At 37.5% G+C, this 27,669-nt stretch overlaps 2 protein-coding genes across 3 annotated transcripts in view; both read left to right on the top strand.

The window, feature by feature from the left end:
• The first annotated feature begins 945 nt into the window (after positions 1-945).
• Positions 946-15,905, top strand: dnaaf11 (dynein axonemal assembly factor 11). 2 transcript variants are annotated; one of them, XM_067362026.1, is made up of 12 exons: positions 946-1,073; positions 1,230-1,397; positions 1,484-1,561; positions 1,810-1,982; positions 2,066-2,247; positions 4,109-4,288; positions 4,672-4,746; positions 7,173-7,235; positions 7,376-7,445; positions 7,759-7,854; positions 11,093-11,175; positions 14,932-15,905. In XM_067362026.1, exons 1-12 carry the CDS (start codon positions 1,064-1,066, stop codon positions 15,122-15,124), a joined length of 1,371 nt encoding a protein of 456 aa, XP_067218127.1. In that variant the 5' UTR covers positions 946-1,063; the 3' UTR covers positions 15,125-15,905. The 2 variants fall into 2 exon arrangements, with proteins under 2 accessions (XP_067218127.1, XP_067218126.1); XM_067362025.1 differs by lacking the exons at positions 7,173-7,235; positions 14,932-15,905 and having other exon boundaries at positions 11,093-11,199.
• Positions 15,906-26,147: 10,242 nt separating this feature from the next.
• Positions 26,148-27,669, top strand: part of kcnq3 (potassium voltage-gated channel, KQT-like subfamily, member 3) — a 49,462-nt gene continuing 47,940 nt past the window's right edge. Inside the window, exon 1 of the mRNA XM_067362742.1 lies at positions 26,148-26,452. Coding sequence (XP_067218843.1) covers positions 26,148-26,452 — 305 coding nt within the window. The remainder of the gene's footprint in view (positions 26,453-27,669) is intronic.

The following is a 27,669-nucleotide window of genomic DNA, read 5'->3' as shown; positions in this document are numbered from 1 at the left end:
CATTGTGGTGAGTTTTGCCACTGCAAGCACCATTCACATTTTCTTCAGGAAATGTACATTCTAGTTATTATTATTCAGACAGACATTTATTGTGGATTTCAGTATATCATACAGTGACAGGCTGTGAGGTGTACTATCATTTTAAGGTGAAATTGGGCTGTAAAAAGTATTTATTTAGTTATTTTCATTTATTACAAACTACAAATCACTCGATGATTAAACTATTTTTAAATCGGATGAAACAGTCTCAACATTTCCAACAAGACTGATGAGGAAAACAGGAGAAACGTGCCATGAATGACGATATAAGACTTTTAAATCCCAAAATCGCCACACTAACTTTTACCATGAATAAACTGTAGTAAATTACCATGGTTTTTAGAAATGTCAAATATTTATACTGAAAACTATGTTATAGCCATTTATATTGCAATATGTTTATTAGGTGGGTAGGGGGATATAATTCATGTCTTTGTTTAGGTGTAGTTTGTACCTGTGTTTAGGTGTTTTTATTTATAGACCTGTAACATATCTATCAGTAGTGAGTAGCCATGTATGGTTTTACCTGTGGTTACCAAGTCTCACTGTTATGATATTTTAATACCTCGTAACCTACACTAATGGTTTTCAAACGTTTTAAAAAAAGATATCCTGCCTAAGGAAGTTTTAAAAGGATATCATGCAGTCAGCATCTCCAAAATCTACATCCAAAATCAATACATCTCATATATATATATATATGAGATGTCTCATCGACTGTTGTTCTTCACACTGACCGCTAGGTGACAGAATTGCTACTTGAATGTAAACGGAGCAACGAGAGCGCACATTTGCCTCTGCTTCCTTGATAAAAAAAGCTACTAAACTAGTTTAAAAAAAATCATTTGCCAGGATTATGACGTATTAGAGCCGTATCATTTCGTGTCAAAATGAATACTGAATGGTTGTCCGCGTGTTTTGCTCCACTGGAAAGTTTTTTCAACGGGAAACGTCTGTAAACAAGCACGAGCTCCTGCAGCGTGTCCGTTTCTATAGCAACGCCTAACACTACAGCGAGCAAGTCATGGTCCGCAGTAAGTGCTTTATTTTTTATGTAAAGACTATATTTTTTATGAATTCCTTTAATTTATAACTTTAATTCCTTTTATTTATGTAATAAATGCATCTTTAAATAAGTAATATTTCCTCTCAAACTAGCTGGTAAACTAACACTCTTCTCTTGTGCTCAGTCAGTGAGGATCTGATCCGCCGCAGAGCCGAACACAATAATGGTGAGATCTTCTCCCTGGAGGAGGTTTCCCTCCATCAGCAGGATATCGAGAGGATCGAGCACATCCACAAATGGTGCAGGGACCTCAAAATTCTCTACTTACAAAACAACCTCATCCCTGAGATAGGTAACCAGACATTCCTCTACATATCAGTGGGAACACAGCAACTTCAATGGCTGTTCTTACATATTTTCGTATCTTTGTTTTTGCAGAAAATGTAGGCAGACTAAAGAAGCTGGAATATTTAAATCTGGCATTGAACAACATCGAAGTCATTGAGAATTTAGAAGGTGACAGACTGTTTCATTTTTTTTTTTTCATAACCTATTACCACCAGTTTATATTTTATACTTAATTTACTTAATTTTAGCAGTATATTGGGTTTGAAAATGTAACAAATATTTTTTTGAATGGTTTTGTCTGAAAGTGTGGTGTGTTTTGTTGCAAAGATTCTTTAACCAGATAACGTACATGGTTCTTGTTGCACTCCAGTTCATGTACTCTATATGCACATAGTAATGTATGTATTTGTTTGTAGGCTGCGAAAGCTTACAGAAACTAGACATGACTGTGAATTTCGTGGGTAAGCTGAGCAGTGTGGAGTCTCTGAAGCAGAACCTTCATCTCAGAGAGCTCTATCTGGTGGGAAACCCCTGTGCTGATTTTCATGGATACAGACAGTATGTGGTGGCAGTTCTACCTCAACTACAGGTACTGCACTGAGACAGACATACAGTAGAGAGATATTTTTAGCCTTGTCCATCGAATGAATGATTGTCTTTTGTGCTTTGCAGTGGTTGGATGGGAAAGAAATTGGTCGAGCTGAGCGTATCCAGGCCTTGCAGGAACTGGATGCAGTCAGGGGGCGTGTTTTAGAGCAGGAGGTGGAGTATTTAGAGAAGAGAGAGAAGCAAAAGAGGAGTGGTTTGAAAGAGACCTCAGCCACAGGAGAGCAAGAGCATCCTCAAATAAACCAGTGAGTGTCATTAAGATAGCTGAAGTTTGGAAAACTTGAATTGGGAGGGCCAAAAGATAATTTGGGTTACACTTTTGTGGGAACCAATCACAGACTGGCTTATCCTCCTTGCTCGCTATTGGCGGGTATAACACGATGACGATAGAGAAGCAACAGCAAGCAGCTTTCAAACTCTATCTGATCTACCCGTCTCTCGCATGACCGTCACTCCAAAATAACAATGCACAATCACAGTGACGCCGATTGTGTTAAGCATTTACCTTATCTGAGAGAAATGTAGCAGAGCGTTGATCCGACAGTCTCTTCGTAGGAAGATTACAAACAGCGATTAATGACACACAATGATTCTCTGCAGTTATTTTGGTGGTTTGCTTCACGATGTGAGTACAGGACTCTTTTACTTCAATGCCCCTTGATGGTAGACAATATTTTTATTATTTGCTCTATATGTTTCGTCTCCCTGCTTCTTGAAACTCGTGCCGCCTGAGCTGACTGGAATTATTTTTGGTTGTCATGACAATGACGTAGTTTAGGGCGGCTATATTCCGTGTTCATTTACACTGAACCAGAACAGTATCAGAGTTGCCTTTTAAACTCTCGACGATGCTGAATGACTTCTTTAGTTAGCAAACAAATTGCTCGAGTGGGTGTAAATACCGGTCACTTTCATGTTTTTTTGCACAACCTGCAAAAATCGCTCGATGCCATTGCTGCTTCTACAAACCGCGGATCAATGCTACAAACTAACCCTGCGTCTTAATCAGCTCCCTAGTTCCCTAGGTTGTGAATCAGTATATCATGAAAGTGAATGTGGCTGATTCCCTGATCAGTGCCCTGACTACTGAACTAGGGAGCTGATTGAGACACAGTAAACCTGTCTGGAGTTTTCGCATCGCTCTGCAAAGTACGTCACCTGGATCGTTGATCTGATTGGTTGAAGGACTATCCAATTGCGTGACTAATGCTCGTTGATCACGCCTCTTGTGCAGTAGGAAATACATAGCAAATTCCCCAGACCAATGTTCAATTTTAAATTGAGCTTTTGTCTGGTGATAGCCAGACTAACTTAAAGGGTTAGTTCACCCAAAATGTAAATTCTGTCATTTATTACTCACCCTCATGGCGTTCCACACCCGTAAAACCTTCGTTAATCTTCAGAACACAAATGAAGATATTTTAGTTGAAATCCGATAGCTCAGTGAGGCCTCCATAGGGAGCTATGACATTTCCTCTCTCAAGATCCATAAAGGTACTAAAAACATATTTAAATCGGTTCATGTGAGTACAGTGGTTCAATATTAATATTATAAAGTGACGAGAATATTTTTGGAGAAAAAAAAAAAAACGACTTATTTAGTGATGGCCAATTTCAAAACACTGCTTCAGGAAGATTCAGAGCATTATAAATCAGTGTGTCGAATCATGATTCAGATCGCGTGTCAAACTGCCAACGGCTGAAATCACGTGACTTTGGCGCTCTGAACAGCAGATTCGACACACTGATTCATATGTGCTTCGATGCTTCCAGAAGCATTGTTTTGAAATCGGCCATCACTAAATAAGTCCTTATTTAGTTTTTTTTGGTGCTCCAAAAATATTCTCATTGCTTTCTAATATTAATATTGAACCACTGTACTCACATAAACTGATTTAAATATGTTTTTAGTACCTTTATGGATCTTGAGAGAGGAAGTGTCCATTGATCCCACGGAGCTATCAGATTTCAACTAAAATATCTTAATTTGTGTTATGAAGATGAACGAAGGCCTTACGGGTGTGGAACGGCATGAGGGTGAGTAATAAATGACAGAATTTTCATTTTTTGGTGAACTAACCCTTTAACTGCAATGATTTCTCACAGATCGCTCACTGAGAACCAAAATAGGACCCATCAAAATCCAGAATCAAGCTCCAAGACTCACACAGACGCAGAGGATATGGAGAGGGAATTCTGGGAAAAGCCGTGTGCATTCACACCAGAATCCAGACTAGAGGCCCATCGCCATCTGGAGGACAAGAGGAGGGCCAAAGAGAAAGAGAGGTACTTTTTTTAAAATATTATTATTATTATGCAAACAGACAATTACAATATTTACAGATGTGAAATTAAATGGAAAATACAAATATAAAGACCAACAAAACATACATGGAAATATATGAATAAAGCAGCATGTAGGGAAGTACAAAGACATAACCAGAGTTAAAAATAAATGAATGAAATAAAGAAAAAAATTAATGACAATAATAATAATGATGATAAAGAGAGGTACTTTGCTAACTAAGAAATTATTTTAATCACTGTAATGGTATCTATATCATGTTGTTTTGCCATCTTTACATTTTTATGAGATAAAAAGAGAAAGACAGTAAGTTTTTGAATGTTTTTGCTGTAAAGGCCTTCACTTACAGCAATTCTTTCTACAGGGAGAAGCCTAAAATGAAAACCCCCAGAACTCTGATCACTGCAGACGGAAGAGTGCTGAACGTCAACGAGCCCAAGTACACATACACACACACACACACACACACACACACACACACACACACACACACACACACACACACACACACACACACACACACACACACACACACACACACACACTTGTATATGTGGTTTACGGGGACTCTCCATCGACGAAATGGTTTATGTACTGTACATACTGTATAGTCTATCCCCCTACACTACCCCTATCCCTAAAACTACCCATCATAGAAACCAGTCAGCATTTTTTGAATGTCAATTAAAAAAAAACACACAGTTTAGTATGTTTTTTAAGCCGTTTGGTTTACAAGGACAAAAGAAGTGTCCTCATAAACCATGTTTACGTTGTAATACCCATGTCATTATACACATTTGTGTCCTCATAAACCATGTATACAAGAACACACACACAAATAAAATCGCATGTGCGTACACAACTCCTGTGTAGCCATATATTTGACTACCAGCCTGTGTGAGTCTACAATACAGATTATTCTGTCCAAAGACTGCTTATGCCTGGTTCAGACTACACAATTTTGTTTTTAGTCACTGTCAGATTACGCGATTTTGACTCCAAAAATCTTGTCGTGTCCTGGACTTGAAACATGTCAGACTACACATTGCTACGCGACCAATCGTCGCTTGTTGTCACCACGTGTGTGAGACACAATGACTGAAGCGGCGTGTTTGGTATTCACTGTACTGTTGCCACAGCTCCACGAACTTTTCCTCCATTTCGTAAATCCACCTAGCCACACCATCATCTCTCTTGCGTTTCGCCATGTTTGAAAGTTGTGTACAAAAAGCGTCTGTGCTCCGATTGGTCAGCGTCACCCATGTGACGGAACCCGTCGTGAAGGACCGCAAAAAATTTGAACATGCTAGTCTTTCTGCCGTGACGTCATGAACTATCGCAGACGCGGTTTTGGTTGTCGTATACTATGACACACTATACGAGATGAAACTATAAATTCTTGCGTCCCGACGTCCATTGTCGTTTACGAATCCCTACGAAACCATATTTTGAATGTATGCGTGTTTGAGAATATCTAATTTACTTGCTGATACGTTTTTCAAACGAAACCAAAAGTTATTTCTTTGGACCTCACAAAGGTCGCAAATGTTTAAGGCATAATCTGTTTTTTTATAAACCTGTCTACCCTGACTGTCAGAAATGGTGTAGCAGCAATTTTGAATTTCTGATCTGAAAAGGTTAGGATTCATGTTTATTTAAAGTTTATTTAAACATTAAAAATTCATCCTGTAAAAACTGATTTGGAATTGGACATTTGCATTACATGGAAATGGTGTTTAAAAACCTTGGGGTCTCTTCCCCCTAGTGGGCAGTTTTTATGTTTCCAATTTTACAAAATTTAATAACATTTTTTTCTAATCTTGACAAAACACATGTCGACGGAAAAATTTGAGAGTCAAGGTTGCATATGTGGCCACTGTTTTGTGATAGATGTGATATTGTGACAGAAATGTATTCATTTGTACGGAGCCCCGGACATGACATGCAGGAAAAAAATAGTAGGCTAAATCGTTCGCATGATTTACTAATTCGTTCCCTTGATTTACTAAATTGTGCACACAATTTACTATTTTGTTCCCTCGATTTATAAATCATGCGCATGATTTATAAATCAAGGGAATGGAATGGTAAATCGTGGGAACAAATTTTTTTTCTTGCATGTCATGTGCGGGGCTCCATACATTTGTGACAGAAAAATGCATCAAAATCATTTCAGCGGAGTGTGGGTGTCACCCGGTGGCTATTTGTGGTATAGCACCTAAACAAATACATTTTTGTGATATCAACTTTAAATTTGGAACACAACTTAGTTACACAAATGGCTTTAATTTACTAGCAATTCCAAAGCAAATGCAAATGATTTTGTAAAATATATATTTTGTATAAAATAAAAAATGTTTTTTTTTCAGTGCATTTGCTTTCACATCAGCAATAATCTGCTGAGTGTCTTCTTTAAAAAGGAACCAACTTTAGATCTGTATTCCAAGTCATTCTTGAATTACAACCATTTCATTTCAATGCATTTTCACATCTGTGCTTAAAAAGGGAAAGAAAAAAAGCCAAAAATCAACATTTAAAACAAAACCTCAAAAAGCCACAAAATGCATGATATGGTGCAAATTGGACCAGAAATTATGCAAACAGTCAAAAGTCTGGCTACATGAGACTACGGCACACAAGTCATTAAAGCACAACTGAAAACATGAGTCTATTTATAGTGAGAAACAGGAAACCAACAACATATAAGATGGCTGAACTAGGACACAGGAGAGATGTATATAATAGATGTATATCAACAGTCCTCAACTCCAAGCACAGATATGAATGAGGTCACACACATACTCAAATACTACAATACCGGTTTGAGTTTGGATGTAATTATTTAATCTGATCTCTGTATACAAGGTTGGACTTCAGTCTCACTGAGGATGAGAACAACTGCCTGCTTCTGGATTTACATGTTTACAGGTACAGATCCACTTGCAACAAAATAATCCAGTCATGATTTAGCAGTATTACTTTAGTAAACTTTGAGTGTATGTGGCCGTCATTTAGTAACTTTTCTCCTAACAGCATACACACTCACATTGGTCCCTTCTGTGCTGTAGGCATATGGACACCTCCCTGCTGGATGTGGATGTTCAGCCAACATATGTGAGAGTGACCGTCAAAGGAAAGGTAGACTATCCATCTCTCTTTCTCTCTCTTTCCATCTCTCTCTCTCTCTTTCTCTCATCTGATGAGTTTGACCTTTAAAGCTGATTACCCAGCAGTAAATCTACACTCTTTATTCTGCTTCATTTCCTCACAAATCTGCCGCAGACCAGCACAAGTAACGGCTCTCGCCACACCACACCCCAGATGTACATGTGTGTGTGTGTGAATCTTAGTATTGATGGATATGAGTTTATGACTAGTGATATTGTAGATCACTTTACCAGTGGCAAGTTCTTGAAACCCCATATAAATAAAAGTGTATGTGTGTGTGCAGGTGTTCCAGCTGGTTCTGCCTGCAGAAGTGAAACCTGACAACAGCACAGCACAGAGATCCCAAACCACCGGCCACCTGCTCCTCATCCTGCCTCTGGTACTATTCACTACACCTGAAACACTTCTCAAACACCTGATGTCTTTGAACATCATTTCCAGTCCAATTTTCATGTATATGGGGAGTTCATTCCGACAGTGGCTGTGATGAGGTTCAATGAAACATCTTTTCCAAACTAAATAAAAAGGTAAAATATCATTAAGCTTACATTTTACAAATAAAATCACTGCTTGTCAGTATGTGCAGCATGAACCTCAAATCTTATCAAATATAATATCTGTTAAAATTGTACCTTTAAAATAATCCCAGAACTGCTTTAATGTAGTTAACTGATATGAAATACTAAAGTTTACATGTCATGTGGTGTGTAGTGATGTACATTTAAAATTGTACATTTAAAAATTAATTTGTCATGCTGCCAGACTACTTAAAATTAATAGTATTTTATAGTAATAGTAATTATTGAAGGCAAAAATATAATTACAAATCATGCAAGATGCAAAAAAAAAAAAAAAAAGTGATCATTCACAACACTTAAAATAAAAACTTTTCTTATATATTTATGTACACTAGTGAACTATGGATGCATTTACTTACAATAAAAAACTAATATTGTGAAATATTTTTACAATTTAAAATGCTGTTTTCAATTTTTGAAAAAGTGTATTCCTGTGACGGCAAAGCTGAATATTCAGCATCATTACTCCAGTCTTCAGTGTCACGTGATCGTTCAGAAATCATTCTAATATGCTGATTTGGTGTTCAAGAAATTTATTGCCACTGTTAAAAAAATTTTGTTACTTAATATTTTGTGGAAACTTTGATAGATTTTTTCCATGATTCTCATTTGAAATGGAAGTCTTTTGTAACAATAAAAAAGAAAAGAAAAATCTTACTGACCCCAAACTTTTGAAAGGTAGTGTAATGTTTAACCTAACATCATGAAAAAATATATGGTTTATTTTTTTATTCAGTCAAAAATACTGTGTTTGAAAGCAAAAATAACATTTTTAAATAAAAATAAAACATTGTCTTCTTAAAAACATTTTAATTGCAAAAAATAAAGTATTTGATAGTAAAACTCTTTGCACTGCAAGTAAATCTTTGTTTTTCGTTGTGCAGTTTTCATCACGCATGCACAAATTTGCTCTGTTTTGCTGTCATTGTTTGCGACATTGTTTCTAAGCACCTGAATGAAGACCTGTTTTCTATTGGTCGCTCTCCCTTGGTGCAATAATTTGGCTACGCCCATTGCTCGAACTGAGAGCGGGGTTGTATAGCAGGCTGGCATTGCAGGGTGTTTAGATATATAACACAAGGGCTTAATAATGCCCCCGCGAAATATAAATGTTGATAATTATTTACATTAACATTTTTATGGAACATAGCATTGCATAATACAGTTGCATGAGCCTTTTCGGAGTGCTCTGTCTTTCTCAGCCATGTTCAATGGAGCTTCTAAATATGACCATGGCTGATGATACACTATAATGGCCTAACAAAATCCAAAGTTTGATTATATTTTACTGCACCAACCTTTAATGCACTCTACACAGATGACAGTATACAGCTGCTTTATTGCACTTTCTTCCCATTTAGCACAGGCTTTCTTGGCCATGTGATGTCCCTTTGTTCCTAATATACATTTCTCATCTAAACATCCTTTATTCTTATAATAAATATCCTGAATTGCAATATCCTAAATTGTTGTAATCGTCTGTCTATTAGCTTACTGTTTCATCTTTTCAAACATTTCTATCGTTATAGAAGGGTGCGAGTTATGATGCGTAATATGAGTGACAGATCAGTAGCGAATCATCTGTCTGGAACTCATAGTCATTTGACCTGGAACAGAGGCAGAGCCACACAGCGCTTATCAGATCTCATAATTTAGTGGAAGATTAATAGAAAATTAACTGCTCTTTATAAAGAAATATTACATAAACATAGGAATCCATTTTCCCAAATGTGCACACTTTTGGAATAAAAGTCCTAATGGACATTGTTTATTGCGATCACATTTGGAGTAGACGCGATTGAATATGTCTCGTTATTTCATTTATATACCAATAACTTGTATGGTTTTGTATGTTTGATGTGTACTTCTGACAGAAATTAAAGGTGCCCTCGAATAACAGTATACAATACTCACATAATCCGACGCATGCATGCAGTATGCATGATGAACACTTTTTAAAGATCCATTTTGAGGGTTATATTAGCTGTGTAAACTTTGTTAAGGCACTGTTTAAGGCAAACCCGAGCTCTGTGGGCGGAGAGCACGGTATTTAAAGGGGCCGCAGCAAAAAATCGGCGTGTTTATAATGATGCCCCAAATTAATAAAAAACAATCTATGGGGTATTTTGAGCTGAAACTTCACAAACACATTCAGGGGACACCTTAGACTTATATTATATCTTTTAAAAACATAATCTAGGGCACCTTTAAAAGTTACTGGCACTGTTTATCATAAACAGTGGTCAAATATTGAAGCTAGAGAGCCCTAAATTCTTCTAATGATATTCAGTTCAAGATTAAATAAGACTATCATATAGTAACATCTCACAGTCAATGCAAACAATAAACCATACTGCTAGAGATCTTTTAAAGTTAACTGGTTAACTACATGCACTTCAGAGTGTTCTTACATAGTTTATTATGGCATTACACATTGATGTGTTGCTCTCCATGCCACAACCCCGCTCTCTGTCAGAGTCAGACTGGTGGGATCGCACAGTGGGCGTGGCCAAATTATTGCGCCAAGGGAGAGCAACCAATAGAAAACAGGTCTTTCATTCTGGTGCTTAGATACCACCCACTAAAGTGCAGCTTCACTTGAATTCAAAACTTTTCAACTCACAAGCAAAGGTTTTAGAGTCACAAACGATGACAGCAGAACAGAGAGCAAATTTGAGCATGCGTGATGAAAACTGCACAAAGAAAAACAAAGATTTACTCTTTTTTTACGACTTTTTATTTGCAATCTTTTATTTTTTTAATTGCAATATAGTTATTTTTGCTCTCAAAACACAGTTTGTTTGATTGCATAAAAAAAAAAACTCCATACATAGACGTAAACTACCCACTTGAAGTGCAGTGTAACTGGAATGGGAACCTAAAAAATTGTATAAAAATGCTGGCTAACAGCTTTCTGAAAGTCTAGTATTATCAGTTCATTTAGTTTTTTTAAATACAACTTTTTGTATACATATCTAAACTGTTTAAAACTAGCCAGTGCCTTAAAAATATTCTGATGTATTTGTGTTTATTTTCTAGGCACATGGAGAGATAAAACCAAAGAAACCCACTGTAAGGCCGGCCAGTGTTACCAGTAACCAGAATACCAAGAAAGAGACCAGGTAATTCAGTTGCAGTTCAGCTGCCTGTCTATGTTAATGTGTGTCTCAGGCATAGTCTATGTGTTCATGTCTTAATAATGTGACCTTGGTCTGAGTCAGGGTTAGTTTTCAATCTTAGTTCACATATCAAATACACAAATCTTAAAATAGAATTCTGCAAAATAACTTGTGTATTCCACTAAAAAAGAAAAATCTGGCATTCATATGACATGAGGGTGAGTTAGATGGAGGCAGTATTTTAATTTCTGGTTGAACTATCCATTTAAGATGACAAGAATCGAAGTTGTGTCCTTGAGCAAAACACTCAACTACAGGTCACTCCAGGGACACTGAGCTTCTTATTGGAAATGAGGCTTTGGAACTAAGGTTGCTAAAAGACTGAACTGCAATATATACACACATACACGCTTATGTGTTTTATTATTAATCTCTCTTTATAGTTTCTAGTTTTCTCTCTGCAGTTCACAGCAGCAGATCTTGTGGGGGTCACTTTCACACAGAACAATATCCTGTGTGTGTGTGTGTGTGTGTGTGTGTGTGCATGTCTAATGGGTCTTAATGCATGTTTGCATTAAGCAGTGTGGCTGTGGAATTAGTTAGTTGACTTAAAGGTTTTGTTCCATTGTGTGTCTGTGTGTGTCCTTCAGTCCCTTTATCAGAGCAGTAAGTGAACACCAGGGTATAATATTAAAGACCTAATAAAAATGCAAATAAGATGCAAATAAACCAGTTACTGTCATTCCGCTCACAAACACATACACTTCCGCTCTGACTTTATCCTGATAGATGACATCATCTGAACCTGATTACTCCTGACCTCCTGACACACTGGGAGGTCAGATGCTCTTCACATACACGCACACCCTCGTGTTATTATTTACTGAGACCCTCAGGTCACACACACCAACGCACCTGCGTTTGTGTACATGCCCCTGAGGAAATCACTGCACTTTCTGTAAATCATCTGTGTGTGATAATGTACCCGCCGAGGCACTGATTGGCTCTGAAAGTACAATATAATTGCACACTATCTGTACTTCAGAGTTTCAGTTGCCGCACTAATTAAATTTTGAGCGATTCATTCTTAAACCATGAAAGAGACGGAAGCGGAGATAAAAAGTGACTATAATACTGTACTATAAATAATACACTGTGTATTAGTGTTACTGTGTAGTCAAATAATTAAGCAGAAATCGTCCTGGATCGTCCTAACAAACAGTTTAAATAAAGCCCTGCTGTGTGCTGAAGTCACAAGCCTTTCAGTTTGAGTCCACAGCATGTCAGGGCTGATTTATCTGTTATCTTGATAGGTGGGGCATCACACTTGGATTTGTGTTTCTATGCAAGAGGCAGAGAGCCACACAACCCTGTTCTGTTGGGGAGGCCTACACTTCAACATGATGATGTTGTCATGTGGAAAGCAGTAGTGGATTAATGGGCATTCATCAGCTTACTTCACTGCTTACTCCTTTTCAAGCAAAGACTAAACATGAGGCCTGTCTCAAGGTGCTTTCTTGTCTGTAATTGTGGACTTGTGAAACATCATCAGTCGCTGCCCAAATCCGTTTCAATTCAAAGTTCACATTAAACTAAGTAGAGTTCAAATCCAAATGAGATATAATTCATCTTGTGTATATCTAACGGGCACTCGTTGGTCTTATGTTGTTTCTGGGCATATCGTTTTGGCTGAGGGCAAAGTAAAGTTTCATAACTTATACATTTATACTATTGTAGAGCGCTTGTCTTTGTTTACTTGTCTTTACTTCCTATTGTACAAGCTTCTTATACTTTAAATTTATACTTTTATAATGGCTATTATTTTTCATTAACACATAAACATAAAGATAATCCAAACATGATGACAAAGGGAACAGAGTAGATGCAACAGCTTTACAACAGATGTAAGATAACGACCGACAACTACAGAATGAAACACAAGGGTGGGGGGGGGTATTCCAGAAAATAAGGTTAACTTACTGTTACATATACCCTGAACTCTTGGTTAATGTACCCAAACCTTGCTTACTTGAGGTATGCTGGTTCCAAAAACATGTCTGGGAGTAAGTTCAGCCAACCCAGAGTATGTTCTCGGTTAACACACAAGACATTCTTAACAGAGCGACGAATCGACGATTCACCATGGAAACGGATGCTAAGAAAAAGCGCGCCATTCTACTTCCTTCTTCTTCTTTTGTTTAATGGCGATTTACATAACCTACTTTGTGCACATCACCACCTATTTGATTTTTGTACAATTATTTTTTCAGTCTTTTCATTTAAAAAGTAATCTTTATTCACTAAGAATCAAAATTGTTTTGTTTGTTTGATGCCAATTATTTGATAAGATATCACATATGTATTTTATTATAGAAATTATTGCATAGAAAATGTCCTATTACAAAAGGGAAAAAAACAGATCCATGTGTGAGATGACAAAATACATACATATATTAAAATTGAATAAACATTTAAACATTACCATTACCACTTTATTAATAATACTTTATAATAATGCATTATTATATATATATATATATATATATATATATATATGTGTGTGTGTGTGTGTGTGTGTGTGTGTGTGTGTGTGTGTGTGTGTGTGTGTGTGTATATGTGTATGAGAAGTGTTTCAGTATATATTGTATAATACTGATATAGCAAACTAACCCCTGGAACATAACCTCTCTGGAGCAGGTTGCTGTTGGCTACTTACATACCCCGAAAGTTACCTCCGTTTTTAGAACCGAAAGTTGAAGTTATCCGCTTACTTACTCTTAAACATACCCAGGTATGTCACATAACCTGCTTTCTGGAATACCCCCCAGAACACAAAACAAAAGAATATCAAAAATAAAAGTCACAAAACACAAGGAAAATATGACACCTTGGAAGTTAGCTTCCAAGATGAGAACCCAAGTTCAAGGAAAACAGAATTCTTGGTGCATTTAATTTCTTTTAAATAATGTATTTTTGAGGGAAATAGAATATTTATCAGGAAATAATAGCAGGACTTGATTTTCATTCATTTTATTGGATTTGATTGAATCATAAAGACTGTGCTTATGATATAATTAGTTCTTAAATGACGCTTTTCTGTATAATGACCACTAAACTGTATAACTGACCATTGTCATTGGGCATTTCCTGCATAGCTGTGGTAGTTTCATGTCTCATCACTCTGCTGTCACTTTCTCAGAAATAAAAATAATAATTTCAGCACAAATCAATATTTAATTCCCCATTTATTTATTTATTTGGTTACATATCTGTATAATAAGAAGGATAATTTGCAGTGTCAGTCATTATTGCAAAATAAAAAAAAACACCTTTCATCTGGAGATGAGCTTTATGATGATAACTTTGTCAGGTAAAGACCAGCTGACTTCAAAATAACCCTTTTTTATTATTATATTTCCCCCACATGGCCTGTTTTTTTCTGAAAAGTCATTTTCAAGGTTTATAGATTAAGATTATGAAGTATCTTACGTTAAAAATTATGAAAAACTTTTTTACTTTTGAATAAGGTGCACTGCAGAATTTTACAAAAAAAAATCTAGGACATTTATTCATAAAGTGGATCAAATTTGTCAAATAGGGTGTGTTTGTGTTGAATGGGATTTAGCGAAGAGCAGGTGGGGAAACCGACTTTGATTTTGCAGGGATTGTGCTGACTGAACAGTTAGACTAGAGTTATAGACTAATAAATTTTTAAAATACAACAAAACAGCTATCTCAGACAGATCTGTCTCTCTGCAGGGCAGTGCCAGGGCGTGAATTATTGGAGGTGGATCCCGGTCTGGCTGGGAGTCTGGCCAATATTGTTCCCAAAGGAAAGGAGTCTTCCCACAAGCCCCTGCAGCTCTCACAGCCTCACCAGCATTGTGGCGTTGAGGAGAGGCCTGTGTCAAAGGACTTTGTGGATGATCCAGAAGTGCCTCCACTTATGTGAGCAAGACAGAGAGAGAGAGAGAATATGCTATGATATGACACAGCAAGAGCGCATAAGCATAATCACACTCTCTGCTGAGCTTGTGGAACTGTGTGTGATGAAATAATGTGAGATATATTTAGCTATCTTCATTAGATGTATAGTTAAGCAGATGAGTAATTGTCAGTCTCATTAAAGCTTGCTGAATATTTCACTGCTACAGATCCTTCACTTTCAGTGTGTTCTCTCTCTCTCTATCACACACACTCAGATACTCATTTATTGACTTACAGTCATGTCTGTCTGATATAAAGGAGGAAGTGTCTCTAATGCCATGTCTACGCTGAATTGCTCCCATTATAATCAATGAAGCTGTCCGCAATGGAAATGCCTGTTTTGGCGTGTTTTGTTCAGTTGACACTCTTTCTATTTTTGATGTGCTGCACAAATTATGTATTATTATAAATTAATTGATTTTCTCAATCCACCTGAAATGATTTTATCAGAATACAATATGTGTAAAATCAAAAAAATGGAAAAAAAGATGGACAACATGTCTCCACTCCCTTCCGTTGTAGAAAAATGAAGCCAGAATATCCCAGAAACACTGATTACTTCATTTGGAGCCCAAGTCTGCACAGTAGTGACCCTGAGGTGGAGTCGCAGTATCAAGGTCCCGCCCATACTCCCATACTCATTTGCAAGCACAGCTGTCAATCATGATGTCATATCCTGTTTTTATAGCCTCAAATAATTAGATAAAAAACTAAACTTATTGGAAAAGTGAGCATTTGATAATACTGTGATAAGAACTACTTAAAGGGATAGTTCACCCGAAAATGAAAATTCTATGGAAAAATAAATACTATGGTAGTCAATGTGGGGCGAGATCTGTTTGGTTCTTCACATCCTTCCAAATATCTTACTTTGTGTTCAACAGAACAAAGAAATTAATACAGGTTTGGAGGGTGAGTAAATGATGACAGAATTTTCATTTTTAGGTGAACTATCTCTTTAACATGTCTGAAACCATCTTCAGAACAAAATTATTTGAAGTGTAATTGGATTTTTTAATTCACGGCTCACGTCCCATTAGATTACATAAAGAGGGGGAGTGGCTTATGACCTATACTGCAGCCACCCACAAGGGGGTGATCTGCATGTTTTGGCTTTACTTTTCAGGATGTGTGCGGCACACTTGTGTAAAATTTATTTGATTTGTTATATGTTCTACTTTTGATGGTTACATCAAAGCCACATAAAACACTGACAATATCTGACCGTCCACAAACATTGATTTCTGGTCATTTTCACATGGTCAAGATCTGTGTTTATGTTACTTTAAGTTGTTTAATAGCCCACTATTTCTTATCATAGTCTTCAGAGTCAGATGTAGGCTTATTGTTGTTCAGCTTTTCATTTGTGCTGTCTTTCTCTTTTCTTCTTTTTTCTTTTGTGTGTTGGAGGAATATGTGGATATGTGTTTGAGATGTGCATGACCTTATTTTGTATGTGTGTGTTTGTGCGCTGAAGAGGTCAGATGTGTACATAACTGCCAACTGATGAGCTCATTTCTCTGCAGTATTTCTATTTTCAGGAAAGCAACAAGATATACTCACCCTATAGTTCACACTTTCTTTACAGCTCGCACTCAGGGTCAGCAGGTATACACCTTTCCTCAGTGCTTAGGTTATTCCTCAGTATTGTGTCTGTGTACTTTCCGCTGCTGCTTTATGTGTGTACAAGTGACTTATCGATATGTGCAGATGGTCTGTGCTGGTTTCATTTCCACCTTTATTAAAAACTCCTGTCAGCAGATGAGTAATTTACCTTGCTGCTGACATTTAAACACCCCTGCGCTGTTCTGGACTAAATCTTATGAAAGCCATTTCAGAGACGCTTCGGAAAATGGAGTTAACGCATTACGCTTCAAAGAGCAGTGTTTAGAGAAATGTATTTAATTAATTAATTTCAGGCTAACCAGATTCTAAAAAAAAAAAATACACAGGGGGGCCAAAAGTCTTAGCTTATATTTTGATTTGCTAACAACATTTTCTTTACAAATTATATTATCAGCATAACCATTTGAGTGAACAGTTTAATTGAAAATTAATTGGTTTGTCCCCCTTTTTTGCCTTTAAGGTACAGTAATCAATTTCTGAGAAACACTGTTGATATTTGAAATCAGCCTAAACAAACAAACCCCTCCCTTCATTGCTCCGCCCCCAAAATGCACAAACACGCAATGCAAGAGTGGATATCTCTTTATCATAGCTTAAAGTAAAGAAAAATAATGCTTCACGAAAAATAAAGTGAAGATGACAAACGAACAACAAGAAAGAACAGAAATTAAACATAGAGTACACAAGTATACAAGCAAGAGTTGGTTGTTAAGGCCCCGATATACCTCAAATGAAATCGAAGTTGTAGGGGTAAAAATAAAGTTCGAAATGCGTGACCAGCGATATAAACGAAAATCTGACGCCGCCCCCACTGCTGAGAGCGACGTTTAGATGAATATGTAAATATGTGCCATGCACTTTCTTCTCAGTAACAAAATAAACACAACAAAAATGAGAAAACAGCAAGCATTTATTTTAGAAAGCATAAGAAAAGCGTCTGATTATATCGCGCTCCACGCGAGTGAAGGCGGAGCCTCGGTGCACGCCTCCTATTACGTTATCGTCACTGACCAATGGTAGTACGAAGGTGTTTTGCAGCTGGAGCGAACTTTTCCTGAAAGTTCGCTTTGGCAAGCCATTTCGAACTTCCAAAAAGAATGCCAAATGAACTTCGTTTTGGCCTGATTTTGTTCGAAATGACGTCACATCAGTTCGTTTTTCGATTTTGTTTGAAGTATATCGGGGCCTTTAGTTGCCAGCAGCGCACCAGCTCCAGACAAACAAAGACACTCAAAACTGTTATGTTACAACAGCTAACATATTATAACGACAGCATATCTTAGTTCTGTGAAACAGAAAACCAATGTTACTCACATATGGAGCAGAAACAACACAACCTTGACATTCGTTTTCAGGCCTGTCCCCTTCAGTCCATTATGTCTTTCCAGCGCTAGAAAGCTGTTCTAATATTAGCGCAGATCCTAAAGCTCTTGTTTGATCACAACCCTCCTTTTTCCAGTGATATTCCTTTGACCACAAGTTTATTTAATACTTGATGATCATGTTATCAAGGATGATTATCTAAAGAGCAATGGAACATAAGAATGACTGTCCAGAGAGTTCACACAATTAGTGTCATAAATTTGATAATTTTGTGACCTTGAAATAAGTCATAAATACACTTCTGTCCAAAAGTCATTAAGACTTTTTTTCAAACAAATGAATGTTTTTATTTACCAAGTATGGATTAAATTGATCAAAAGTGACATTAAAGGCCTGTTGAAGTGTCTTGGAACACGCAGCATTATTCGATGTGTTGACGTAATTTCAACTGAAACAGGAAGACAGGGCGATATATCGAACAGCCCCGCCCTTTTAAAGTAGCCAATAGAGTTTAGTTTATATCACAGCTCCGCCAGAGCCGTTAAACTCAGTAAAACCTCTGTTTCCTTTTAATATCTAACCGTTTATTCTCCTAATCTCCTCCATATCACTTTAAAATATAGCATTCTGTGCAGAATTTAAATGGGTCCGATACCTTTCGTGGTCTGAGCTGACTCGCAGATATGCTCTCGTGTCTCTGGACCGGAGTAGACTGCTTGCGTTGCGGTGGTTCACGTGATACTAACGCGAAAACAGACTTCATTTGCATCAATGGAAAGCATATTTACACTGTCTGAATCGTTCCGTATTCTCTAGTCTATATAGTATACTATGTGTCATTCACCATGTAGAAACTAGTAAATGTGTGAGCAAATGACAGATTTTAGCCGAGGCTTCAGTGTCTGTTGATCGTGTAGGAGGGGGCGGGACTACAGATTGTAGAGAGCATTTGATTGGACAGAAGATTTGATGAGAAGCTGAAGTGCGATGTGATGTCACGAAAATCCGTGATCTATTTTAGTGGAAGTGAGAGACTGTAAGTTTTGAATGCTTAAAAGCGAATTTTGTCATTGTTTTGGAACACACCAACTCATTCATAACACTATAGGCTAACATATTAATACTAAAAGCTAAAAAACTTAAATTTTGATTTCAGGGGGACTTTAAAGACATTTATAATGTTACAGTTTCCACAAAAATACTAAGCAGCACAACTGTTTTCAACATCGAGAATAATAATAAATTTCGTGAGCACCAAATCAGCAAATTAGAATGATTTGTGAAGAATCATGTGAAACTGAAGATGATTGAAGAATTTATTTTCAATCATAATATTTCACACTAGCATTTTCCAGTTTTTACTGTATTTTTGTATCAAATAAATGCAGCTTTGATGAACCCAGACTTTTGTATTTCTTATCCTAACATTTTCGATTTCTTCCCTTTTTTAATTTTTAATTATTTTTTTTAAAGTTTTTGTATAACGCTGTATTTTGCTAAATATTGTGTCTTCGGTGTTCATCAGACAATTTCTTTTATAAAAAGCACTATGAAAACGTAAAGTTAATGGGTCGAAATGTGTACTGCATATGCTTTTTTACATTAGGAATTGCCAATCAAAAGTTAATTCTTCTCCAGATGTGTGACTTATTGCCCTAATGTATCCAATAAGAATTTTAGGTTTCTGAAACTGTTGTGAATTAATAAAACATGATGATTTAACCCAGCAGCTGGACATAGACTGAATTATTCACCCCCTGTCATCCTGACAAAGATGCTGTCTTTTCTTTCTCTCCCTCCATCTCCTCAGCTCCCCTGGCTCTGCTGTTCCTCCAATCTCTGACAAGGAGAAGATGCCGCCTGCTCTGACTTTCCAAAAGCCTAACTCTACAGTCAGGTCATTTTTGATGTTACTTCACTTTTATTGATCGGTTTGTCTTTTTCATCCCCGCTTTTCATGCCTGGTTCTCTCTCTCCCCTCCATTTCTTTCTGTAGCCATAGGATCCTGCTCTCCCGAGGGATGTGTATGTCAGAGCGTGGTGGCACAGGCTCTCTGAGCTGAACTATGGTCGCTCTAAGGTTAACGGCATCTCTCCAAGCTGCTTGATATCATAAGCACTTAAATTTATGGCTTATGAATCATAAAAATTTATAGCTGTAATCTTAGGTTGTGTTCATATAAAGAGGAATTAAGAAAGCCTGCATCTACTTCAACTGCTTAATCCCAAAAGAGAATTGGGACTGGTTTTGAATTGACATGGATGACTGGTTAAGCAGTATGAAAGGCAAAGATAAAGAGATTCATGATTGCGCTTTAGATTTACAGGTATGTTCCCATGATGCACTGCAGCACTGGGGTCACCTTAGAGTGTCCCATAAAGCAGTGTATTTAAAGCGCCTTTCAGTTTTTGAGTTTAACAATGTGAATTTACACCTTTGTGGACAGATGGGATCATTTTAGAGCTCCTGTGTGTGTGTGTGTGTGTGTGGTCCTGGTAAACCCTACATTATGGGGACAAAATGTCCTCACAAGGATAGTAATAACAGAATTTTTTGAGGACATTTTGTGGTCCCAATGAGAAAAAGAGCTTATAAATCATACTAATTTTTTTTTTTTTTGTAACGTAATGTTTTCTGTGAGGGTTGTGTTTAGGGGTAGGTTTAGGGTTTGGAGCTAGAATATAGAGTTTGTACAGTATAAAAATCATTGTATATGTAAAGTCCCCATAAAAGATGGAAAACCCATGTGTGTGTGTTTGTGTTTGTGTCTGTGAGAGAGAGGTAGTTCAGCAGCCATCTTGACTAGCCCTGTAAAGTGCATCTGAATTCAGCAGAGAGCAGTCAGATACTCCCACTGCAGTAGAGTCTAAAAAACACCCACAAAGAGGTTAAAAAAAATGCATGCACATGGAAAAAAAATCAACTTTTGAGTTTTGATAAGACATGTGTACTGTAAAACCCCTGTGTCTGCAAAATATTCTCATCTGCTCTGATGTGTGAGATTTGAAACCTAAGAAACTTTATTCTCAGTGAGAGTGTAAATCTCATTAATGATAAATGAAATCCTGAGAACTGCTTCACTGTGGGATTCTCGGTTTCAGTTTCAGATTAGAGTGCTTTATTGCAGTGTTTCCCAACCTTTTTTGTCTTTTGTACCTCCACAACCCCATAAGGTTCAAATTCTCTAACACCAAACTAAAAATGTGTTCTTATTTGGCACAATCATTGATATCTTATCTTACTTCTGTAAAAATAATATAATAATAAAATAAAAATAAAACAACAAAATACAGGTGTATTTTGACCCCACAAAGATAGTAAAACCAGTCAATTTGACTTTATGGGGACACCATATGGGGACATTTTTTAGTCCCATGAGGAAAACAGCTAGTGAGGGAGTTAGTGTATTTTTATTGTACTTTTGATTTATTTTCTTTGTAGCTTAGTTTACCTCCCTACTAGTTAGAGAGTTTATGTTTGTTGTTTTTGATATTTTTTTATATGTTTTTGGTCATTGTAAATACACTGGGGTTGGGAACTGAACTTTGCTGCCTCCGCACATCACACCATTTTATTCTGTTACACGTTCCTGCATCTGTAGACTAAAATGAGGACATAACAATATGTGTGTGTGTGTGTGTGTGTGTGCGTTTTTGTGACATATCAAGACACAAATTTGTATAATGACATGGGTATGACATAGGTATTACAAGGAGAGGGTGACTTATGAGGACATTACCCCATGTCCCCATTTTTCAAAAGGCTTATAAATCATACAGAATTAGTTTTTTTTGAGAAAGTAAAAATGTGCACAGTTTCCTGTGATGGGTAGGTTTAGGGTTAGGGGTAGTGTAGGGCGATAGAAAATATGGTTTGTACAGTATAAAAACCATTACGCATGGAATGTCCCCACAATTCACAAAAACAAACCTGTGTGTGTGTGGAGGATATATATATATATACACACACACACACACACACACACAAAGTGTGTACAAGACGTCTGCAGATTCCAGTCTGTTATTATGAGATACATTGGGCTTCTGGAACATGAGATGCTGACTGTAAGGAGGAATTTACACAACAAAGCAAAGAGAGTATAAAAGAAGAGAGGGAGAGATACAGTACATGTCACTGCAATCGTCTGCTGACTATAGGCTTATGTGCAGTTCTTGCACTGATGTTTTGTCAGTTTATAGCTCATAGTTTTTATTATTTCAGACCTCCGTGCGGGCAGGGGCAAAATCGTGCCCCTTGGTAGAAATCGCGTTCTGGGGGGCAGGAGAAATGGGAACGCGGGGGCCTGCAAAGGGCACTTTCACGCCACCGCTTCATAGGCCTGGCCCTCCTCACTTCCCTTGGACCGCCTCCTCTCCACCACCCTCCTGAACTTTTTGTGCTTTGGGTTGTGTTTTGTTAGGACGTGTGGAGGCACACTTAGAGGTGGTGGGGGGTCACGGGGTTATGTCACGTTTGATTTTGGTTCACGTTTGTTTTGTTCACTTTTTTGTAGTTTTGTTCATGTTCTAGTTTTCAGGTCTTTTATTTTGTAATTTTCACAGTCTTTTTTCTTGGACATGTCATGTAATTCACTGATCCCCTCATGTGATCCTGTCATTTTTAGCTCTGCCAAGTCTTTGTTTATTTTGTGTTTGTTTCATGGATTATTCACATATCTTGTTTAATAAACTGCACTTGGGTTCTTCAGTTTGCCTTCAGTGGACTGCCTTGTTATAGTCATCATGGTCCATCTTATCAAGTACATAAAATAATTACAATTTCTTAATTAATTCATTAATTATCCTCTATAATGGCATACTGATTATCTAAATGAAAGTATCATTTACTCACCCCCATGTCATCCAAGATGTCCATGTCTTTCTTTCTTCAGTCGAAAAGAAATTAAGGTTTTTGATGAAAACAATCCAGTATTATTCTCTTATAGTGGACTTCAATGGCCTTCAGACAGTTGAAGGTCAAAATTATAGTTTCAGTGCAGCTTCAAAGGGCTTTAAATGATACCAGACGAGGAATAAGGGTCTTATCTAGCCAAACAATCTGTCATTTAAAAAAAAAACAACAACAACTGTATATGCTTTATAAACACAAAATATCGTCTTAAACATACTTCCGGTTTCCGCATTCTTCACGCTGTATGTCCTACCCTTCCCTATTCTACTTACGAAAAAAAAAAAAAAAACCTGGCGCCATAAGTAGAATAGGGAAGGGTAGAACATACAGCGTAAGCGTTTTGAAGAATGCGGAAACCGGAAGTATACGTTCAAGGCGATATTTTGTGTTTATAAAGCATACAGTTTAAATTTTTTTAGAAAATGAGCGATCGTTTTGCTAGATAAGACTCTTATTCCTCATTTGTTATTGTTTAAAGTCCTTTAAAGCTGCACTGAAACTGTCATTTTGACCTTTAACTGTCTGGAGGCCATTGAAGTCCACTATAAGCAGAATAATCCTGGAATGTTTTCATCAAAAATTTTCATTTCTTTTTGACTGACGAAAGAAAGACATGAACATCTTGGATGACATGGGGGTGAGTAAATTATCAGGAAAAGTTTATTTAAAAGTGGACTAATCCTTTAAGTAATTTGTATATGTGGATAAGATTGTTTTTTATCAGATGCTACAACAAAAATTGCCATTTGAAGGGACACATGGTAGCAGATTTTTAATCTGTTCCCTTGTTTGTGTGATTTAACTTTAACCTATGCATTTATGCCATAAGATGTAACAATTTACTATTATATAAAAATGCCTTCGGGTTTTTAATCTGATGGCTTTTCAGGTATGACCTCATGAAATAGCAAAGTGTCCACTAATTGTGCAGAATCTCAGCAGATATAGGTATTGTTCTCCTACTGTTTCATGAGCAATGCTTTCTAGAAGAGAAGAATGCTTACACTCTTAAAAAATAAAGGTTTCAATATGGGTTTTTTTTTTCACAGTAATGCCATAGAAGATCCATTTTGGTTCCCCTTCAGTGCAATTCTCAAAATTAACTATTTATTTATTTTGTATGAAGAACATTTTAATAATCTAACAAACCTTTTCCCAATATAAATTACCTTTTGTGCAATGGAAATGTTCCATGGATGTTAAAGATTCTTCAAGTAACCATTAATTCCATTAAAGAACCATTGCTGTAGAAAGTCAAGTCTGATTCTTTGATGTGCACTTTGTGACACTGTTTAGGTTAAGTTCACTTTCAAATAAAAATTAGCCCAAGCTTTACTCACCCTCAAGCCATCCTAGGTGTATATGGCTTTCTTCTTTCTGATGAACACAATCGTAGAAATATTAATAAATATCCTGACGCATCCGAGCTTTATAATGGCAGTAAGCGTGAACGAGTAACGCCTTCCCTATTCAAATTTCGGAAAAAAACGGAACTGGCGTCGCGTCAGTTCCGTAAGTTGAATAGGGAAGGCGTAGGACGTACAGCGTAAGCTTTTTGAAGAATACGGAAGGCGGTCTGGCGGAAGCAAGATATTTTACTTAATAACTTGTTAAATATACTTTTTTTTTTTTTTTACACAAACGCATCGTTTCGCTTCAGAAGGCCTTTATTAACCCTCCGGCGCCGTGTGGAATATGTTTATGATGGATCATACTCGTTTGGTAACGCATACTGCCATTATAAAGCTCGGATGAGTCAGGATATTTATTCATATTTCTCCAATGAAATCTTTTTCTGTGTGATTCATGTGAACGCATCTCCAGCAGCCTTTTCGTGGTTTTGGTTTGCGATGGCATCCACAATAATGCTTTGACGAGGCTCAGAGATGCTATGTCAGTAGTGTGTCACGTGGCCACAAGCTCTCTGTCTCGCGCCACCGTCTGAGCCTCCTCCCTCATCTTCTCAACAAGCAACGGCAGCACACTAGATCAGTTTGGATCAGCAATCATGCGGCCGCGCGGAGAATACGGTAAGGCAACTCTGTGTGTGTACATTTGACAGCAGAACCGCCGTTGTATTTATGCTTTCAGACATTGCTGTGTGTTGCTCATCCCGGTGTAAGCTGAAGGGATGCAATTGTTGCACGGCGTTGTTGCGGATGAACCAGATGCTCTTTGTCAGCGCTGTTGAGTCAGTCGACATAACCGCAGATTTTCCATTTAACCAGGCATTTGTGATTAGATATGGGAGTCGTAATGAATCAAATGATTCCAGTTCCGATTTCGAATCATTAGCTATTCTTTTAGTATTATCGTGGAAAATATATTAGGACAAAGTGAAATCGTATTGCTTGGAGCCTTCAGTAGTTTCAAACGATGAAGTCATTTTAAATTGTAACAGAAAATATTATAACAATTCATAAATAAATTTAATATATAGGCTATAAACCTACTTTTGGATGACTTTTCACAGACTTTTTGTCGTCCAATAGCGTTATGCTGCAATAAAATAAACAAAAATGCTATTTATTAATTACTTAATTATTTTTAATTAAGTACCATCGATTACAAAAATAATATCGTTTATTTGTAACTACATGTTTTCATTTCCAGTTCCATAAGACAGATGTTAACGTGTTCAGAATGTGAATCAGATTATTTCAGCAACCGCTCTGATTTATAAGTAGTCTATTTTTAATTCACTCAAAATAATCGACTCGTAAGAGTCATTCCTTCGGGAATCGGATCACACTGGTCGAGCTGTGTGTTTTAGATTCAATTAGAAGAACCGGTTCGGGAATCGGTGTACACTCGTATGTTCAGTCGTGGTGTTGCATTGGTGAATAGTAGTGCGGGAAACACTGTCAGTGTATGTTAGTATGCTGTTCCTTTCACATCTGCAGAAGAATTCCCATTCGACAACCGTTCATGTATGAGAGCGTGTGTGCGTTTGAGAGACTTGAATGTTTTTTTCAATCCACAGCCCATCCTCGCGCCTCCCTCCCTGAACGAGGTCCTTAAATGACCCACGACGACTAAGGAGCTCGTGCTTTCCCTGTCCGGATCATGGCATGCGCCCCATCCCGGACTTCCACACGCGCGGCGCCGAGGCTCGAGAGCAGTGAACATGGGGATCAGGTCCAGAAATGCCACTAACAGTGCCGAGGACTCGCGCGAGCGGAAGAGCGCGCTGGCCGGAGACCTGGAACAGTGCGCGGGGCAGGAACGGGACGGCGCGCTGCTTCTCGTCGGTTCGGGCAAGGAACCGGACTTCAAACGGGGCTCGCAGAACATCGGTCTGCTCGCCAAGACGCCCCTGGGCTACACTCGCCCCGTGAAGAGGAATAATATCAGGAAGCGACGGATCCAGAACCTCATCTACGACGCGCTCGAGAGACCACGAGGATGGGCGCTGCTTTACCACGCGTTTGTGTAAGTGGACCCGATGCATTTCACACCCAGAAGCGCCCACACACAGAGGGAACAGCCCAGTTAATTATCAATTACAACAATTCAGCTAAATCTAATTTGTTTGTACAGCCCTTTTCATTGTTCTAGCAGCAGCTTTACAGACAATGCAACGCCATAAAGGCAAAGAGAAACTGCCTATAATGAGATTTATTATAACTGATAAATGAACCCAAATAAAGAGAGGAAATTTAATGCAAATACATGAAAATCTCATTTATGTCTTTACTGAATCTTGGCTGAAATTGATGTATACAAAGATGTAACCAAATGCTCAAGATTAGGGGAGCAAATTTGAAAGTTTAAAGGATTAGTTCACTTCTGAAATAAAATTTACTCAACCCCATGTTATCTAAGATGTTCATGTCTTTCTTTCTTCAGTTGAAAAGAACTTAAGGATTTTGAGGTAAACATTCCAGTATTTTTCTCCATATAGTGGACTTCAGTGGGGTTCACCAGTTTCAATGCAGCTTCAAAAGGCTCTACATGATACCAGACGAGGAATACGGGTCTTATCTAACGAAACGATTGGGTCATTTTTTAAAAAAATAAATTAAAATTATCCACTTTTTAATCACAAATGCTCGTTTGCACTGCTCTGTAATGCGCCACTTATTACGTTGAAAAGTCACGCGTGAGTCGTGACGTAGGCGGAAGTACTGCGGTAGGGCGAAAAACTTCATCTAATTTTCTCCTTCAACTTCAAAATCGTCCAATATCGTTGTTTTACCTTTTTTTGGTAAAGGCTGTTTGGCTTAGGCTGCATTCCATTCCACTTTTAGACACGCACTCGCAAACTTCCCTAAGCACTTTCCCTCGGGGGAATCCCTGCCGCCATTTTAGGGAAGTTTATATGGACAGACACTCGCTGCCTCGATTTTGACCGAGTGAGCGAGTCTACTTCATATGTACACTCCAGGCAGCTCTATAAACCTCAATGCAACACGATTGTGACATCACTGCTTATCACGTTTAATTTACCCCACCACAAACAACTGTATGATATATAATTCGTTTTTTTTTTAATAGTTAAAACAACAAAAACAAACCTATATGCATATAGAATGCTGCATTAAACATATCATATAAGGGAAAAAAATGTAATTAATAAAATCAACTTCATATAGGACGTTCCAATTCAGCCTATTGCATGAGTTTCGCCAGTAGTGGGCACTTGTGCA

The sequence above is a fragment of the Chanodichthys erythropterus genome, chromosome 16, assembly GCF_024489055.1.
Source record: "Chanodichthys erythropterus isolate Z2021 chromosome 16, ASM2448905v1, whole genome shotgun sequence".
Lineage (NCBI taxonomy): Eukaryota > Metazoa > Chordata > Actinopteri > Cypriniformes > Xenocyprididae > Chanodichthys > Chanodichthys erythropterus.
The sequence above is the reverse complement of the archived record's forward strand: the minus strand, read 5'-3'. Positions and strand labels throughout refer to the sequence as shown.